We start from the raw sequence: 20,233 nt of genomic DNA, 5'->3' as shown, positions 1-20,233 counted from the left end.
GGCATTAATATGGAGTTGGTCCCCCCTTTTGCTGCTATAACAGCCTCCACTCTTCTGGGAAGGCTTTCCAGTATATGCTGGAACATTGCTGCGGGGAGTTGCTTCCATTCAGCCACAAGAACGTTAGTGACGTCGGGCACTGAAGTTGGGCGATTCGGCGTGGCTTGCAGTTGGCGTTCCACTTCATCCCAAAGGTGTTCGATGGGGTTGTGGTAAGGGCATTTTTATCAATGATGACTAATTATGTATACATTTCAATCAGGACTGACTAATCCGAATACTATTATGTTACTGTACATGTATGAATTTTTTCTCTTGCTCCCAGTATCGAATATAATGTAGTCAAGAGTTTAGAACAATGACGGTCTGCTCCTTGGTACAAATGAATGAACTATCTCCAGATGGCAGGGACGGACTATCTCCAGACTGTCTAGAATGCTTATCTACACTGACTGACCTTGGCTCTAGGCGAGGAGGGAAGGCTTGAGAACTATAGGGCCTTTCTACCAGTGTCAAGAAGAGACGGAACATTTAGAAAACGCTGACGTCATTTTCAGTTTATAACCTGTGGTAAAATGTGTATGAACCCAGTATTCTCTTGATGAAAGGCTGTTACTTGACTTTTAAGACCGGGGCTCTGTCCATTCTTATAAAATAAGGGTCATACAAATTCTTATGAATTGACAGAATGTTTAATTTTGATTGGGAATTAAAACAGAGGAATTAAATTCCTTCAACAGGTTGAAGTCAGGGCTCTGTGCAGGCCAGTCAAGTTCTTCCACACTGATCTCAACAAACCATTTCTGAATGGACCTCTATTTTGTGCACAGGGACATTGTCATGCTGAAACAGGAAAGGGCCTTCCTCAAACTGTTGCCACAAAGTTGGAAGCAAAGAATCGTCTAGACTGTCATTGTATGCTGTGGAGTTAAGATTTCTCTTCACAGGAAGTAAGGGGCCTAGTCCGAAGCATGAAAAACACCCCCAGACCATTATTCCTCTTCCAACAAACTTTACAGTTGGCACTATGCATTCGGGCAGGTAGAATTCTCCTGGCTTCCGCCAAACCCAGATTTGTCTGCCAGATGGTGAAGTGTGATTAATCACTCCAGAGAATGTGTCCAATTGCGGCAAGCTTTACACCACACCAGCCAATGCTTGGCAACATGCATGGTGAGATTAGGCTTGTGTGGGGCTGGTCGGCCATGGAAACCCATTTCATGAAGTTCCCGTCGAACAGTTCTTGTGCTGAAGTTGCAGTTTGGAACTCGGTAATGAGTGATGCAACCGAGGACAGATGATTTTGACGCGCCACGTGCTTCGTGAGCTTGTGTGACCTACCACTTCGCGGCTGAGCTGCTGTTGCTCCTAGACATTTCCACTTCACAATAACAGCACTTACAGTTGACCAGGTCAGCTCTAGTAAGGCAGAAGTTTGACAACTGACTTGTTGGAAAGATGGCATGCCACGTTGAAAGTCGCTGAGTTCTTCAGTAAGGCCATTCTACTCCAAATGTTGTCTATGGAGATTGCATGGCTGTGTGCTCGATTTTATACAGCTGTCAGCAACGAGTGTGACTGAAATAGCTAAATCCACGAATTTGAAGGGGTGTCCACATACTTTTGTATATATATAGTGTATAATATGTATTGTCAGTTTTAAGTAATTTTCATTCACAGGATGAAAAAATAAATAAATACGCGACACAAATGGAGATGATTTTAAACCAAAAAATGGTAACATCTCCTCCTAATGATCTGTTGCAACTGATCCAACTTGATCCTGTCCTCTACCATATTATATTTTAGTTTCTTAATGACAAAGCATCTGCTCTAACTAACAAGGCAGTGATGAATCCCTTTCTCAATGTCATCTTGTGATCACTAAAATAGAAATTTGGTCGAGACTAATTACCTGGGGAAATCCGTTAAATGCATTGTTGGTCACCTAAATCAAATCACAGACACACAATTAGTATGGGAAGGTTTTTGGCATGGCTGCTTTGAAATGTCTTTTAATTATGCGGCAAGTGATGGAATGTTTTTTTAATCAAATTGACAAAGTGGAACCGACAAGCAGACAAGCAAGCAGAGGAGAGAGAGGAGAAGAGGACTGGGATTCTGTGGCGCTGCAGGATCCAGGTAGGGTTGCGGGACAGCACTTTTTATTTTATAATTTGTACATCTGTGGGAGGGAAAATAAGGAAGAGGGGATTCTGTTTGCTCTAGACTACTCTACGCTATTCTCTACGTAGAGGGGGGAGGAAGTCAGGTACCTCTTCCTTCTCTGTATCTATCTCTTGGTACAACTTTCCGTATCTCCTGTTCGCGACCTCGTCTTCGGACAGGTCCGAGTTATCAGGCTCTTTGTGAGCTCGGCGGACGACTCCTTCCTTAGCTACTGCTTCGCTTCTTGGCCCGGGAAAGGAGGCGAAGAGGTCCCCTGCCTGGCTGCCGTCACCCCCTGAGGAGAAGAAGCCACTGCTGTCGCTGACTTCCTGCCAGGACCCGCTGTCGGTGGTGGCGCCCCCTGTCTCTGCGGAGGGAGCTGGGAAACCTGCCCACTGGACTGAACCATTGTTAGCGAAAGGGTCTGCCGCCCACCCTGCCCCAACTTCCCCGGTCGTCTCTGCGAATGGATCTGTCGAAAATCTAACTTCCCCACCTCCCCCTTGAGTTACAGCAAAGGGACCAGACTCAAATCCCCCTCCCACATGAGTTTCCGCAAAAGGATCAGACGCAAAATCCCCTCCACCGCCTTCCCTCTGAGTCTCCGCAAAAGGATCTGAGGCAAATCCCCCAGGCGTCTCTGCAAAGGGGTCAGACTCAAAACCACCTTCCCCAGGGATCTCCACAAAAGGATCGGTCCCAAAATGGATCACCTGATCACCGGTTGAGCCCTGTTCTGGGACACTGGTTGGATCCGCAAATGCTGTTCCTGTTTCGGCAGACTGCGTTGGTGCCTGTTCTATTGGTTGGGCCCAGTCAGCTGCGAACCCTGCATCGCTTGCCAGAGCCTTCTCCTCCTGTAAAGGGGTGGCCCGATCACTCGAAGCCCAGTCTGCGAAGCCTTCCTGGGCTGTGCTACGGTCTGTGAAACCCTGGTCTGCAGCGGAATCCAGTTCATCGTCAGTGCTGGCCCATCCTCCGTTCTGCCCCACTGAGTCCCCCCACTCCTCCGTTGTCTCATATTCTGAGCCGAAACCTTCTCTTCCGGCCGGCCGGACCAGGTACAGGCCAGGTTCGATGCCTTCAGGGGTGTCCTCAATAATCTGGCCATGCTCGTTGGTGATGCGCAGGCCCGGTGTGGATTTGCGACGATCTCTCCAACCTGCCTCGTATCCCTCTGAATCTGCCTGACCTGCTCCCCACCCTGCCTCCCATCCCTCTCCTGACCCTGCCTCCCCTTTCCCTGCCTCCCCTGCCTCTCCCCATCCCCATGATCTTGCCTCTGGTGGCCCCTTCCCCAGCTCCTGCTGGGCCTGCTGGTCGCCCCCCACTGCACAAGGATCACAGTTGGGGGTAAGTTGGGGGTTGGGATCCCAGCCGCTAACCTCGTCTCCAGCTGCGGCCGTTTCGGCCCCCTGTGGCTGCTCTGCTGCTGCTGCCTCCCCTGCCTCCCCGCCCCAGCCGTCCGCTGCAGGCCAGCCTTGGGCCTCGTCCTGCCCTGTGGTCGCTGGAACCTCGCTGGTTGCCGCCTCGGTGGCAGACGGGACAGAGTCTCCTTTTGCCGGGGCCGAGCCGAAGTCAGCAGCCCAGTCGGTGGCGAAGCTGGGGTCTCCCGCCTGCTCGGGGAATGCGGGGAACCCAGGGTTAAAGTCGGCAGTGTTCGGGGCCTCGCCACCGCCGCCCCCATCCTCCTCCACACCCACAGTACTCATAGACCCAGAATCCATCTGGAAGGACCAAGCCGGTGCGTGAAGGTAAGGTAAAGAGAGCACAGAGAGTGTTTATCACAAGAGGACAGAGAGAGAAGGTGAAATAATTGACAGAGGTAAAGAAAGAAGACAAGGCATAAGACACAAAAGAAGACAATTGTGACTGTGGATTGTGGCTAATGGATTGGTCTGTGGTGGAGTCTAGTGAACAGTTCTGGATTGTGACGAAAAGAGTGAAAAACATACAGGTATCAAACAACTGGCTTTGATGACAGGTACGACCAGAGGTGACAGATATTAACATTTTGAAATCAAGGCACGTAAATATTTTCCAAAAGGGATTTTGATTGGTGATTTGGAAGTCAGGTGTGGATGTATTACGTACAGGCTGCACAGGTTCAGCATTTCCCTGGGGAAAAAAACATTTGTATTTAATGTATTTAATGTCAGATTCATCAGTATACTACTGTAAAAGTAGTATACTACTTTTTTTATCAATAAGAACAAAGTTAAATATAACTTTGATTCATCGTTACACGTACAAATTGTAATAAAAATATACATGGAGTAGCATAAGAATAAGACAGGGGCAAGTTAATTGCTTGGAACTTAACTTGCAATCTGCTATTTGGTAGTCTTAAATACTGTTGCATGGGAGAAAAAACATTTGGCATAACAAAAGCCACAAAATGGCTACTTTGTTTTTATTTAGTCTACTGAGCATGCAGATCACCATGCCAATCAAAGCTAGTAGAGGAGTCAGGAGGAGTCAGGAGTCCTACGTGTTGAGACTGATAGCTTTTGCTCAATGTTTTTTCTTAATTTTTCACTTGATTGCAATACTTTTTTCAAAACTCAGAGACTACGACCGGTCAATTTTATAAAAAGAAATGTATACTTGATTCTCTAACATATCTAGGTATAATATAGATTATTATAGTGTATCGTAACTAACTAATGACTATCTCATACATCAAGGTTATAAATCCCATCAAGCAACCAATTAACCAACGAATCAATCAAGGAGGACATTACTGTACTTACTGTCCACAAATCCCAGGGTAGTTGCTGTAGAACAAAACACGTGATTATTCACTATGAATGACGAGCACTTTATGTGCTCTATTGGTGCGCACGTATATTACTAGAGAGAACAGCATCTAGTGTACAGAAACATTTGAAGCTGAATATAAGATACATTTAAGACGGATAACATAGCATTGTGGTATAATAGATGAAAATGGAGATAAATGGACCTGTGTTATGGGTGGTGCAGCCTGTCCGATAGTGGTGTTGCCGTCAGGCTGGAATGGATCAAAGTCCAGATCCAGGAGAGATTCTCCGGGTCTTTCATTTGGCTGAAAATAATAGAATTCAAGTGTTGGTTGAGTTAACAGCTCTCTAACACAACCGTACTGAAAGGCTGAACATTTGAGATCAGAAGCAGTATCTGACATACATCTCAGAATAGGAGTGCTGATCTAGGATCAGGTGCATCCTCCCTGTCTTTGTAATCTAATTCATTGTGATCTCAAAGGCAAAACTGATCCTAGAACAGCACTCCTACTTTGAGACGCTTTCATATGGCCCCAGGTTATTCGTATCCTTTGTAGTTTATAAGAAGATTTGTAATCTTGACCGCACTCTCTTAATAAACCCTTGACCCCTCCCCTCTACAACAATGCATGTTTAATATATCCCACTCCCACTGGTGGAAAACCTGCAAACACTGTGACCCACCAGGACCAGGAGCAAACAGTGCTGTAATAGGTGGAATAATGACGGGGAGTGGAGACCTCTGCATCTCAGGTAGTTGTGGAGAGTAGTTTAGTGCCCAGTTTGAATACTTTGAAAAAGCCAGATAGTTGCATGCACAAAGCCAAGTATAGACACAAAAGAAGACAACTGTGACTTGTGGCTATTGAAGTGGTCTGTTGTGGAGTCTACTGAACAGTTCAGGGCCCGGTTCCCCAAAACATCTTAAGGCTAAGTCCATCAGTAGAACATTCGTAGGAGCATCGTTAAATCTATGAGCCGGTTCCCCAAAACATCTTAAGTCCATCAGTAGAACATTCGTAGGAGCATCGTTAAATCTATGAGCCGGTTCCCCAAAACATCTTAAGTCCATCAGTAGAACATTCGTAGGAGCATCGTTAAATCTATGAGCCGTTTCCCCAAAACATCTTAAGTCCATCAGTAGAACATTCGTAGGATCATCGTTAAATCTATGAGCCGTTTCCCCAAAACATCTTAAGGCCATCAGTAGAACATTCGTAGGATCATCGTTAAATCTATGAGCCGTTTCCCAAAACATCTTAAGGCCATCAGTAGAACATTCGTAGGAGCATCGTTAAATCTATGAGCCGGTTCCCCAAAACATCTTAAGTCCATCAGTAGAACATTCGTAGGAGCATCGTTAAATCTATGAGCCGTTTCCCCAAAACATCTTAAGTCCATCAGTAGAACATTCGTAGGATCATCGTTAAATCTATGAGCCGTTTCCCCAAAACATCTTAAGTCCATCAGTAGAACATTCGTAGGAGCATCGTTAAATCTATGAGCCGTTTCCCCAAAACATCTTAAGGCCATCAGTAGAACATTCGTAGGATCATCGTTAAATCTATGAGCCGTTTCCCCAAAACATCTTAAGGCCATCAGTAGAACATTCGTAGGAGCATCGTTAAATCTATGAGCCGTTTCCCCAAAACATCTTAAGTCCATCAGTAGAACATTCGTAGGAGCATCGTTAAATCTATGAGCCGTTTCCCCAAAACATCTTAAGTCCATCAGTAGAACATTCGTAGGAGCATCGTTAAATCTATGAGCCGTTTCCCCAAAACATCTTAAGTCCATCAGTAGAACATTCGTAGGAGCATCGTTCAATCTATGAGCCGTTTCCCCAAAACCATAGTTACTAAAGTTGCACTTGAACATTTTAGTTATTTACCAACTGCCGCAGAACATTCTTAGAATAGCTAAGCGTGTCCTTAGATGCGCGTTTTTAGCACCGCTAAACATACAACACATGACTAAAATGATGTGGACAGGTGCTGTTCGAACATCTCATTCCAAAATCACGGCCATTAATATGGAGTTGGTCCCCCTTTGCTGCTATAACAGCCTCCACTCTTCTGGGAAGGCATTAATATGGAGTTGGACCCCCCTTTGCTGCTATAACAGCCTCCATCCACTCTTCTGGAAAGTCATTAATATGGAGTTGGTCCCCCTTTACTGCCATAACAGCCTCCACTCTTCTGGGAAGGCATTAATATGGAGTTAGTCCCCCTTTGCTGCCATAGCAGCCTCCAATCTTCTGGGAAGGCTTTCCACTAGATGTTGGAACATTGCTGTGGGGACTTGCTTCCATTCAGCCACAAGAGCATTAGTGAGGTTGGGCACTGACGTTGGGCGATTAGGCTTGAATTGCAGTCGGTGTTCCAATTAGGGCTGTGGCGGTCACGAAATTTCATCAGCCGGTGACTGTCAAGCAAATAACTGTCAGTCTCTTAACTAACATAAACACATTTAGCATTTGCTGGCTTCCACACACAGCCTACAAGGCACTGATGCAGACCAATTCCGAGGTGCATAATGAAGATATTGGAAGAACTGTCCACATTTACTTTTCGTCAGCCAACAAGATGAGTAAGCTTAACGAACAGCAAAACCACTAGCCTATGTCAATCTACTATCCCCCATAGTACAAAAGTCAACCCATTCTATTCTGTGTGGGAAATAAATATTCCAAACATAGTCTGGGATAGTTGTGGGATGGGATAGATCCCAAATTAATACAACCACTAGCATCAAAAAACTTTTTTAAGCAATGTTGCTGATGCATCAGAACGTTTATCTTAAAATGTTGATAAACTATTAGGTTATTTCTTCACATTATAAGTTATTTTATTATAAAGGTGCATTTTTATGGTGAAATTATTTTCCCCAAGCTTGACTCTCACGCACTGCTTATGTATCCCAGTTAGGCTTTACACCCCAAGCGGATTAATGTGCTTAATTTTAAGAAGTTATTTGGCCACTTTAGTTGTGATACAAACCTTATTAAAGCATATAGGCCTATGGGCTAGGCTACATGACTATGATTCATGTCATCTATCCATTTAAATAGAGAATGGAGGACATTTTTCCCGTGGTTATTTTTCATGCCATCCAGGTAGGCTATACTCATGTTGTATAGATAAGCAATGTGCTTAATATAAGAAAAGTTGAGAAATAAATATAGTAGGCCTAGCCTATAGAAAGCTGATGGGATCCTCCTATTTTTAATAGAGGCCATCACTGTTTTCTCGCTCAAGTGCATGGCCTATAGAAATGTTGCACAACATGACCTCATGGATTCTCGTTAAGTGTTTGATTCGATTTTTGAAAACATTTACATTGATGTCAGTGATTAGAGGGACATTAGAGTGCTGAGTACCAGGTGGTTATGAAGTTTGGTAGGCTACTAATGACCATCAGCAGCATCAGAGCTTGGAGAAGCCTAATTACCGTGACTAAATGGTCACATTGAATTTGACTGCCTTCATGACTCGTGACCGCAGGTGTGGCCGTAATACAGTCACCGCAACAGCCCTAGTAATAACACCCAATTGACTCTAGTGGGAATTTATCGCTCTCCCTCTGCCTCCTTATGTGCTCTTAACAAATTGTCATTCATGCTGTCTAACTATGCTAAATTGAAATGATTAATAGTGGGTTATCTTAATCTCTATTGGTTGATTCCAAGTCTGATGGGCTGAAAGATATTTGTACTGCGCTAAGTCTAACTCAGCTGATAACTAAACAACTCGCCCCAATTTTAATGAGCAACATTTTTTTTGTCTGAGCTGCGACTGAGTGACTGGTGGGTTGTTTTAACTATCATTGACATGGACCATGCCCTCTAATTGTTGGAGTTCCCTGTTTAACACTAGAACCGCCTGGCCTTTCAGAATGAAAGGACCCGCTAGAGTCAGGCATCCCCTTCAGCGTACGCATCAGATGCATGTCAACCTGCAAGATGTGCAAACATGCTTGATAAATAAATGCTTGCTAAATAGAGAATCAACTATTGTAAATGATTACTAATTAATTAATGATCAGATACTGTATTGTTCCTTTATCGCCGTTTCTTTACACACATCAATCGCGTCTTCTCTTTTTGCTTCGGGTCCACAGTCAGCGTACAGCTTTGGGGCTGTGTGTGAACAAAAGCCCCACAAACAAAACGGCTTCACTGCACACAGATTTCGTGGACCTTGTTTTGTGTGCACCTGCCAACTGCTTGGAACTGTGGTGCTTGGAGAAGAGGGAGAGCAGGACCTGCTGACTGCTTGGAACTGTGGTGCTTGGAGAAGAGGGAGAGCAGGACCTGCTGACTGCTTGGAACTGTGGTGCTTGGAGAAGAGGGAGAGCAGGACCTGCTGACTGCTTGGAACTGTGGTGCTTGGAGAAGAGGGAGAGCAGGACCTGCTGACTGCTTGGAACTGTGGTGCTTGGAGAAGAGGGAGAGCAGGACCTGCTGCCTGCTTGGAACTGTGGTGCTTGGAGAAGAGGGAGAGCAGGACCTGCTGACTGCTTGGAACTGTGGTGCTTGGAGAAGAGGGAGAGCAGGACCTGCTGACTGCTTGGAACTGTGGTGCTTGGAGAAGAGGGAGAGCAGGACCTGCCAACTGCTTGGAACTGTGGTGCTTGGAGAAGAGGGAGAGCAGGACCTGCTGACTGCTTGGAACTGTGGTGCTTGGAGAAGAGGGAGAGCAGGACCTGCCAACTGCTTGGAACTGTGGTGCTTGGAGAAGAGGGAGAGCAGGACCTGCTGACTGCTTGGAACTGTGGTGCTTGGAGAAGAGGGAGAGCAGGACCTGCTGACTGCTTGGAACTGTGGTGCTTGGAGAAGAGGGAGAGCAGGACCTGCTGACTGCTTGGAACTGTGGAGCTTGGAGAAGAGGGAGAGCAGGACCTGCTGACTGCTTGGAACTGTGGTGCTTGGAGAAGAGGGAGAGCAGGACCTGCTGACTGCTTGGGAACTGTGGTGCTTGGAGAAGAGGGAGAGCAGGACCTGCTGCCTGCTTGGAACTGTGGTGCTTGGAGAAGAGGGAGAGCAGGACCTGCTGACTGCTTGGAACTGTGGTGCTTGGAGAAGAGGGAGAGCAGGACCTGCTGACTGCTTGGAACTGTGGTGCTTGGAGAAGAGGGAGAGCAGGACCTGCTGACTGCTTGGAACAGTGGTGCTTGGAGAAGAGGGAGAGCAGGACCTGCTGACTGCTTGGAACTGTGGTGCTTGGAGAAGAGGGAGAGCAGGACCTGCCAACTGCTTGGAACTGTGGTGCTTGGAGAAGAGGGAGAGCAGGACCTGCTGACTGCTTGGAACTGTGGTGCTTGGAGAAGAGGGAGAGCAGGACCTGCTGACTGCTTGGAACTGTGGTGCTTGGAGAAGAGGGAGAGCAGGACCTGCTGACTGCTTGGAACTGTGGAGCTTGGAGAAGAGGGAGAGCAGGACCTGCTGACTGCTTGGAACTGTGGTGCTTGGAGAAGAGGGAGAGCAGGACCTGCCAACTGCTTGGAACTGTGGTGCTTGGAGAAGAGGGAGAGCAGGACCTGCTGACTGCTTGGAACTGTGGTGCTTGGAGAAGAGGGAGAGCAGGACCTGCTGACTGCTTGGAACTGTGGTGCTTGGAGAAGAGGGAGAGCAGGACCTGCTGACTGCTTGGAACTGTGGTGCTTGGAGAAGAGGGAGAGCAGGACCTGCTGACTGCTTGGAACAGTGGTGCTTGGAGAAGAGGGAGAGCAGGACCTGCTGACTGCTTGGAACTGTGGTGCTTGGAGAAGAGGGAGAGCAGGACCTGCCAACTGCTTGGAACTGTGGTGCTTGGAGAAGAGGGAGAGCAGGACCTGCTGACTGCTTGGAACTGTGGTGCTTGGAGAAGAGGGAGAGCAGGACCTGCTGACTGCTTGGAACTGTGGTGCTTGGAGAAGAGGGAGAGCAGGACCTGCTGACTGCTTGGAACTGTGGAGCTTGGAGAAGAGGGAGAGCAGGACCTGCTGACTGCTTGGAACTGTGGTGCTTGGAGAAGAGGGAGAGCAGGACCTGCTGACTGCTTGGGAACTGTGGTGCTTGGAGAAGAGGGAGAGCAGGACCTGCTGCCTGCTTGGAACTGTGGTGCTTGGAGAAGAGGGAGAGCAGGACCTGCTGACTGCTTGGAACTGTGGTGCTTGGAGAAGAGGGAGAGCAGGACCTGCTGACTGCTTGGAACTGTGGTGCTTGGAGAAGAGGGAGAGCAGGACCTGCTGACTGCTTGGAACTGTGGTGCTTGGAGAAGAGGGAGAGCAGGACCTGCTGACTGCTTGGAACAGTGGTGCTTGGAGAAGAGGGAGAGCAGGACCTGCTGACTGCTTGGAACTGTGGTGCTTGGAGAAGAGGGAGAGCAGGACCTGCTGACTGCTTGGAACTGTGGTGCTTGGAGAAGAGGGAGAGCAGGACCTGCCGACTGCTTGGAACTGTGGTGCTTGGAGAAGAGGGAGAGCAGGACCTGCTGACTGCTTGGAACTGTGGTGCTTGGAGAAGAGGGAGAGCAGGACCTGCTGACTGCTTGGAACTGTGGTGCTTGGAGAAGAGGGAGAGCAGGACCTGCTGACTGCTTGGAACTGTGGTGCTTGGAGAAGAGGGAGAGCAGGACCTGCTGACTGCTTGGAACTGTGGTGCTTGGAGAAGAGGGAGAGCAGGACCTACTGCCTGCTTGGAACTGTGGTGCTTGGAGAAGAGGGAGAGCAGGACCTGCTGACTGCTTGGAACTGTGGTGTTGGAGAAGAGGGAGAGCAGGACCTGCTGACTGCTTGGGACTGTGGTGCTTGGAGAAGAGGGAGAGCAGGACCTGCTGCCTGCTTGGAACTGTGGTGCTTGGAGAAGAGGGAGAGCAGGACCTACTGCCTTTGCAGCCTGTTTTGGCAGCTGTAGCTTCTTTCATGTGGTTCTCATGAAGCTCACGTGCCCAGATCCAGTGGGATGCATGGTGCTGAGGATGCTTTACCACTCTCCAGCACTGATGTGGAGTACAGATCCACTGGCATGTTTTGCACAGAGGGGGGGGGGGGCAGCTCCCGCCTTTTCCTGTTTTCTGTTCCGAGCAGGCTCGTCTTCTCTGCAATCAATTCTGTGCAACTTCCAGCGCTTTAAGTTACAGTTTTAACAGTAAGTAGGCTACTGTGGCTATTTGATCATAACGTAGACCTACCAGAGTGGACTACCATCAAAAGCAATGGAGAAAATGCACCGCGGAACATTTGAACATGGAAATAGCTGCTCTATAATTCAGCCTACAGTAGCAGTCAATGTATGGAGCTCAATGCAAATCAAATCAAACTGTATTGGTCACATACCAGATGTTAATGTGAGTGTAGTGAAATGCTTGTGCTTCTAGTTCCGACAGAATACTTGTTAGATATTACTCCACTTACAAATTCACAACGACTATCTTATACACACAAATGTAAAGGCGTGACTAAGAATGTGTACATATACATACATATATGAATGATAACCCGAACTGACAAGGTACAAATCTGTCGTTCTGCCCCTGAACAAGGCAGTTAACCCACTGTTCCTAGGCCGTCATTGAAAATAAGAATTTGTTCTTAACTGACTTGCCTAGTTAAATAAAGGTAAAAAATACAAAAAAAAGTCCCATAGATCACTTCATTATTCCCTTTTAGTTTACAAAGCTCTAATACACAAGCTTCCAACTTTCCTAACTTAATTGCTAACGTATAAAAGAATGAGCTCCCGAACCCACTCGCAGAATTGATTAACTCTTGAGGTTCCTCAGGTCTCCACTGAATCAGATAAATTCCACGTTGAGTTTTAATGCGCCTCACTGCTGGAGCAATTTGCAGAACTCATTACAATTAGATGTTCTGGTGCCGCTTGGGTAGTTTAAGGTGTTAAATTGAGGACGTAGTAGCTGAGGACTAAATGTTTCCATAAATGTTGTATTGATTGCTGTTTTACATTGTATTGGTTGTGATCAGTAAACCCCTGGGAATGAGACCCTGTTCTCCCTGAATAAATATAGAATAATAATAATACAAATGTAATAAAAAACGAGATGACTGCATTAAAAGATACATAGCCTACCTCCAGTAGAGGCCGATATATGTAAATTACATTGAAATAATCAATTTAGTATTCATTCAATTGAGTTTTATTTTGCTATTTGGCTAATGTCTATAATTTTTGCCCGAATATATTTCATGTTGTGTAGCCTAACAGGTGCGCGATGATGTGCCAAATCTTGATTCAGTGCATTATTATAGGGTATGCATTAGAATAAGCCGTCTCAATATTTGCAGCCGATAGGTGACAATTCCTCTCTGAGAGCTGATCCGTAATTAGTATTATGGAAGAATCCAAATACTAAAGTAAGATTTGAATGGAGAGAAAGCTGATCCGAGAGCAGCGTTGCCTTTCTTTCGATCCTATCAGTATCGACACATACGTCAATAGCGCACTTAGCGAACCTTCTCCCTGTGTGGTGTTTTGGCAAACGCATGTTACATCTTCGGCCGTTGCAGGAAAGATGCAACGTTAAAAAACACTGGTAAGACTAAGTTCTTTCAGGAAACCTGGGCCCTGGATTGTGATGAAAACGCTCTCTCTCTAAGGTCATCTAGACAGATGGGAAAGTTCCACTGCATATCTTTCACAAATACAATCATGTCAATGCGTGTCCAAGGAAAGGAGAGCATAAGAATCCCTAAAATGTTAAATGTTAAATGTTAAAATGGTGAAATTGGACCCAGGATGTGACTGACCTGCGAGGGCGTGGCCACGGGTAAGAACTGGCCCCCAAACAGGTCGATTATCTGCTCCTGGTGCAGCTCCTTGGTCGGGGTCTTGGGTGGCGGGGGCACCGGTGGTCCCTTTTTGAACTGGGGAGGTAGAGTGCCAGAAGCATTAGCGTTTTGGTGTTGGGTAACATAGATATCCTATGAAGTGTTCTATTTAGCTCCGTGGTGGATACATTCTTGGGGTTGTTAATGCCACTCCATGTCAGACATACTGCAATTCACTGATTCGCCTGTATCTCACATCATCATCGACTGTGCATGTATTCAACATGTGACTATACTATGGCAATCTAGACAATCATAGGAGAGTGACCAGATTTGTTTATAACCACGGAACCTTATACAACTTGCTCTTGGAAGATGTTTTACAGATATATATGTATGACTTGCATGAGTACTTAGAGGTTAAGGGAGAATTTGGTTGCCAAGGCAATATGGCATTACAAATTAAATGGGCTCACAGAACATATTCATTTTTATCTTATCTTTATATATGAAATATAATTGACTGTAGTAAGTAAACTGTATACATTCTGGTTGGTTTTAATCAGAATATGAACAATGGTTAGATAACCATGAAGTAGATATTGTAGTGTAGTAGATACTAGAGTACCTCTGAATTCCTTAGGAGACACTGATAGGTGAACATGCTAATGCTAAATATGTCTACTACTCATACTAGTCAGGGATCTACAAACTGAGTGTGACATGCTAACTTACCATGGCACATCACATGCAATGTGCAGGGAAAGAGACAAAGCCAAGGACAGGTGAACATGAGAAGACAACTAAAATCATTTCCAAAAAAACTGTGTTCAAATTGGACATGGGAAATACAGGGAATATTTGATTGTCCTTGTAGAGTTAAAATTAACATTCAAAAGTAGTCAGGTGTGGACAACAGAAACTATACATCAAAAGCACAAAAAATGGTTGGTACAACTGTACAAAATAAACGTTAGTCTGGTGGTGGTGTATGTATCGTAGAACCGTCGATGCACAGAGAGTTCTGCAGTCTGTACAGTGCCTTCGGAACGTGTTCAGACCCCTCGACTTTTTCCACACTTTGTTATGTTACAACCTTATTCTAAAACTGATTAAAAAAAATATCCTCATCAATCTACAAACAATACCCCATAATGACAAAGCGAAAACAGGTTTTTAGAAATGTGAGCTAATTTATAAAATAAAAAATACTGGAAATATCACATTTACATAAGTATTCAGACCCTTTATTCAGTACTTTCTTGAAGGATCTTTGGCAGCGATTTGTGACAGAAAAGTTATGTATTTACCTGGTTTGTTTGATATTAATAGTTAGCAATTAATACTTAACAAATAGGAAGACATTTTTGTCCTGATAATGCTGTGTTTTTATGGTCTCCTACTCCTAAGCCATCTCCAGTAAAACACATTCTTGTCATTGTAATGCAGTCTTTAACTCATTTGTCAGCTCAAGCCGTCTCTAGTGACCATACGCCCAGATTAGCTGCAGGGAACTAGAGTGAAAAATCCATCATTGTCTCAAAATCATCCTTGCATCTGAGAAACTAAGCCAGGGTGAGGATAAGACAACTCCGCCTGGTGCAGATAAAGACAGGATAAACCCAGAGTGACTTATGATTCCCCAATCTGCATGGGAGGTGTGGGACCAGCCATGACTAAGCATTGTTAGTGTCAGATATATAAAGAACTCTGCGTGTCTGTAAAGGTTAAGCTCTCGGCAACACACACTTCAAAGTGTCGATAGTTTCATTATTGCAATATTTAATCGATGTTAAATAAAGATTGATTGCTTGAATAATTGTCCAAGTCTCTCTCAGTATACATGAATTTCCACGACAGATTACAGCATCGCTCCTTCATGGGTATGACGCCACAAGCTTGGCACATCTGTATTTGGGGAGTTCTTCTCATTCTTCACTGCAGAGCCTCTCATGCTCTGTCAGGTTGGATGGGGTGAATTACTGCACAGCTACTTTCAGGTCTCTCCAGAGATGTTCGATCGGGTTTAAGTCTGGGCTCTGGCTGGGCCACTCAAGGTCATTCAGAGACTTGTCCCGAAGCCACTTCTGTGTTGTCTTGGTTGTGTGCTTAAGGTCGGTGTCCTGTTGGAAGGTGAACGTCCTGAGCGCTCTGGAGCAGATTTTCATCAAGGATCTCTCTGTACTTTGCTCCGCTCATCTTTGCCTCGATCCTGACTAGTCTCCCAATCCCTGCCACTGAAAAACATCCCCACAGCATGATGCTGCCACCACCATGCTTCACTGTAAGGATGGTGCCAGGTTTCCCCCAGACGTGATTATTGGCATTCAGGCCAAAGAGTTCAATATCGGTTTCATCCGATCAGAGAATCTTGTTTCTCATGGTCTAAAAGTCTTTAGATACCTTTTGACAAACTCAAAGCGGGTGGTCATGTGCCTTTTACTGAGGAGTGGCTTCCGTCTGGCCACTCTACCATTAATGCCTGATTGGTGGAGGGCTGCAGAGAAGGTTGTCCTTCTGGAAGATTCTCTCATCTCCACAGAATAATTCTGGAGCTCTGACAGAGTGACTATCGGGTTCTTGGCCACCTCCTTGGCCAAGGCCCTTCTCCCCCGATTGCTCAGTTTGGCAGGGCGGCCAGCTCTAGGAAAGGTCTTGGTGATTCCAAACTTCTTCCATTTAAGAATGGGGGTGACTGTGTTCTTGGGAATTTTCAATGTTGCAGACATTTTTTGGTATCCTTCCCCAGATATGTGTCTCGACATAAGCCTCTCTTGGAGCTCTATGGACAATTCCTTCGACCTCATGGCTTTGTTTTTGCTCTGACATGCACTGTCAACTGTGGGACCTTATATAGACAGGTGTGTGCCTTTTCAAGTCATGTCCAATCAATTGAATGTACCGGAGGTGGACTCCAATCAAGTTGTAGAAACATCTCAAGGATGATCAATGGAAACAGGATGCACCTGAGATCAATTTCGAGTCTCATATCAAAGAGTCTGAATACTTATGTAAATAAGTTATTTCTGTTTCTGCCATTATGGGGTATTGTGTGTAGATTGCTCAGGATTATTTCAAACAAATCCATTTTAGAATAAGGTTGTAATGTAAAAAAACGTGGAAAAGGACAAGGGGTCTGAACACTTTTCGAAGGCACTGTTCTCCATGTTGGCATCCAAGAACAACAATATTGTTGGCATCCAAGACAACAAGTGCATTTAAGTCTGGCATTTGGGAAACAAAAATCATCTGGGTTTTGGGTTCCTATAGGGAGATTTGCATGGGGTAGTGTGTTTTGGATTGTTAAGACACTCCTCTACACACACACACACACACACACACACACACACACACACACACACACACACACACACACACACACACACACACACACACACACACACACACACACACACACACACACACACACAAACAAACAGTACCTTCATAACTATCAACACATCACAAACCTAAATATAACACTACTCTTAGTATGGTTAAACCATGGTGTTTAAAAATGAATGTGACACCACATGAGAGATTATTACTCACCATTTTAACACACAAAGTTAAAAAGCGGGAAAGAAATAGAGCCGTAACACGTCAATATGATCTGAAACTGCCTCTACAGCTACAGCTACAGCTACAGTGGGTTAAACAAATCTGAAACTGCCTCTACAGCTACAGCTACAGTGGGTTAAACAAATCTGAAACTGCCTCTACAGCTACAGCTACAGTGGGTTAAACAAATCTGAAACTGCCTCTACAGCTACAGCTACAGTGGGTTAAACAAATCTGAAACTGCCTCTACAGCTACAGCTACAGTGGGTTAAACAAATCTGAAACTGCCTCTACAGCTACAGCTACAGTGGGTTAAACAAATCTGAAACTGCCTCTACAGCTACAGCTACAGTGGGTTAAACAAATCTGAAACTGCCTCTACAACTACAGCTACAGTGGGTTAAACAAATCTGATTCTCAAATAAACAGGCTGTCATTGATTTGTTTGACTTCAAATGTAATTATCTCTGTTGTTGAGCCAGAATTAGCTGGAAATGAATATAGACTACTGAACAGGTGTTTGGTTGGCATACGTCAAAGGAAGACTCGCGGTGGTGTAATTGTACATGGATAGTGTACAACTGAGTAGACTAGAGCGTCACACAGTATACTGAAATACTGTGGTCTGGCGCTACATGCGTTTGGTTAGAGCATGTTACCAACAGGGGTGGACTGGGGTGGATTGTTGATCTAGCCAATGGAAAACACACGATTCAACTAATCAGCCGACCATAAAGGTTTTGATTAGTTGAACCAGGTGTGCTAGTGCTAGGGTGGAACAAATACCTGCATTCAGGACTGAAGTAGGAGATTCCTGTGGCTGCCAATAGGAGTGTTACGGGGTAAGGCATACCTGGCCTGAAGGAGATTTGGGCCGGGGCGGGCCGGGAGAGGCTGGCGCCAGCATGTGGTTAGGAGTGTCCACTGGGCTCTCGTCACTGTCGCTGTCCGGTGGCGAAGGGGCCCGAGAGAGTCGCAAAGGTCCTGAATCACTAAAGAGGATAAAAACAATGAAGATATATTTATTTTTTTAACTCATTAATTAACACATGCGCCAACAGGAGAAAAGCTAACTCAAGGAATATGGCTTGTCTATATTTGTGGTGTGAGCGGGTAAAAACTGTTATTGTCATTTAAATTAAAAACGTGAAAAGTGCACAATGGTGAGGGTGCAAATTGCTGGGATATGATATGCTATTTGTGTAAATATACTCTAACTTGCTGTCCACAGATAGACACATAGAAAGCAGCTATTTAGTTAATTTGCAAAGTTTAAATTAAAATACATTTAAACGTTGCATATGTGAGAAACATTCCCTGTGCACATAATCCTTTGGATGTTGGGTTGCAATTTTGTATTTTTAAATAAATTAACATAATGGAATGAGGTTAAATACATTAATTATTATTACATAGACGACTGGAATTGGGTGTGGACCTTCTAATTGAGACCCCTGGAAATCAACACAAGATCAATGTTAACAAATGAGCTAATGCTAATAGGTTTGTCAAAGAGGTTTAAAATAAATAAATATTTTAGCTTCATATTACCAGGTTAGTCTCATTGAGATTAAAGATCTATTTTTTTTAAGAGAGACCTGGACAGAATAGCAAATAAAGATGTTTATATTCCGAGAGCAAATTAGGGTTAAGTTCCTTGCTCAAGGGCACATCTGATCCAGGGCATGTTTGGGATGCTCTGGATTGACGTGTACGACAGCGTGTTCCAGTTCCCGCCAATATTGATCAACTTCGCACAGCCATTGAAAAGGAGTGGGACAACATTCCACGGGTCACAATTAACAGCCTGATCAAATCTATGCGAAGGAGATGTGTCGCGCTGCATGAAGCAAATGGTGGTCACAGCAGATACTCTGATCCACGCCCTTAAGTGTTTTTGAAAGTATCTGTGACCAACAGATGGATATATCTGTACTCCCAGTCATGATATCTGTACTCCCAGTCATGTGAAATCCATAGATTTGGGCCTAATTTATTTATTTCAATTGACTGATTGCCTTATATATATATATATATTTTTTTTAAAATTGTACCTTTATTTTGACAGGGAAAACATTATTATTGAGACCTCGGTCTCTTTTCCAAATGTGCTCTGTATAATACAATATAAAAATTTACATTACAAAATAAATATATCTACACATTAAAATACAAAACCACAAATAAAACATCACAAATCACCCAGAAAACATTCATCCACAAATAAATAAGTTCCCAGTCAATACTTTAAAATAGCCAGAACGGCACCAGGTCATCAAGATTAAATGCATTTAACATTTTGTTCCAGCAATACAGTGCATTAAAACTAAATGCGGATTTCCCTAGCTCGGTGCAGACCCTAGGAACCAATCGTTTGAACATCTTGGCCATGTTCTGTTATAATCTCCACCCGGCACAGCCAGAAGAGGACGGGCCACCCCACATAGCCTGGTTCCTCTCTAGGTTTCTTCCTAGGTTTTGGCCTTTCTAGGGAGTTTTTCCTAGCCACTGTGCTTCTACACCTGCATTGCTTGCTGTTTAGGGTTTTAGGCTGGGTTTCTGTACAGCACTTTGAGATATCAGCTGATGTACGAAGGGCTATATAAATAAAATTTGATTGAAACATTTTATTGAATCGTGTAAATGGATCAGGCAACTCGGGTGTCTATACCTCAACAGCACAGTTAGATGGAAGTTCATGAAGTAGGGAATAGGGAGTAATGTAGAGTAATGTAGAGATCTATGGGTCTTTAGTCCAGACAACCCTTTCTGCTTCCTACTGCTTTGAGAAAGGCACAATCTGTTTCTGTAGAACAAGCCTACTTTAAATATTAGCTTCTTAACCAGCTCATCTACAATGCATTGGGAAAGTATTCAGATCCCTTGACTTTGTTACGTTACAGCCTTATTCTAAAATGGATTAAATTAGTGCAGTGGTCTAAGGCTTTGCTTTAGTGCTAAGGCATTGC

General features: G+C 44.7%; 1 protein-coding gene across 7 annotated transcripts in view; it reads right to left on the bottom strand.

The window, feature by feature from the left end:
* amph (amphiphysin) overlaps window positions 1-20,233 on the bottom strand; it is a 144,721-nt gene that overhangs the window by 26,927 nt on the left and 97,561 nt on the right. For 5 of the 7 annotated variants that reach the window (XM_052477317.1, XM_052477318.1, XM_052477319.1 and 2 more), the window contains exons 10-16: window positions 18,118-18,256; window positions 13,683-13,799; window positions 5,135-5,236; window positions 4,923-4,946; window positions 4,264-4,287; window positions 3,555-3,896; window positions 1,916-1,948 (exon numbers count right to left, since the gene is read on the bottom strand). In XM_052477317.1, the coding sequence (XP_052333277.1) occupies window positions 1,916-1,948; window positions 3,555-3,896; window positions 4,264-4,287; window positions 4,923-4,946; window positions 5,135-5,236; window positions 13,683-13,799; window positions 18,118-18,256 (781 nt within the window). The remainder of the gene's footprint in view (window positions 1-1,915; window positions 1,949-3,554; window positions 3,897-4,263; window positions 4,288-4,922; window positions 4,947-5,134; window positions 5,237-13,682; window positions 13,800-18,117; window positions 18,257-20,233) is intronic. The other 2 variants (XM_052477321.1, XM_052477322.1) reach the window with 2 other exon arrangements.

This window comes from Oncorhynchus keta, chromosome 23 (genome assembly GCF_023373465.1).
Source record: "Oncorhynchus keta strain PuntledgeMale-10-30-2019 chromosome 23, Oket_V2, whole genome shotgun sequence".
NCBI lineage: Eukaryota > Metazoa > Chordata > Actinopteri > Salmoniformes > Salmonidae > Oncorhynchus > Oncorhynchus keta.
This window is presented reverse-complemented; position numbering and strand designations above follow the sequence as displayed.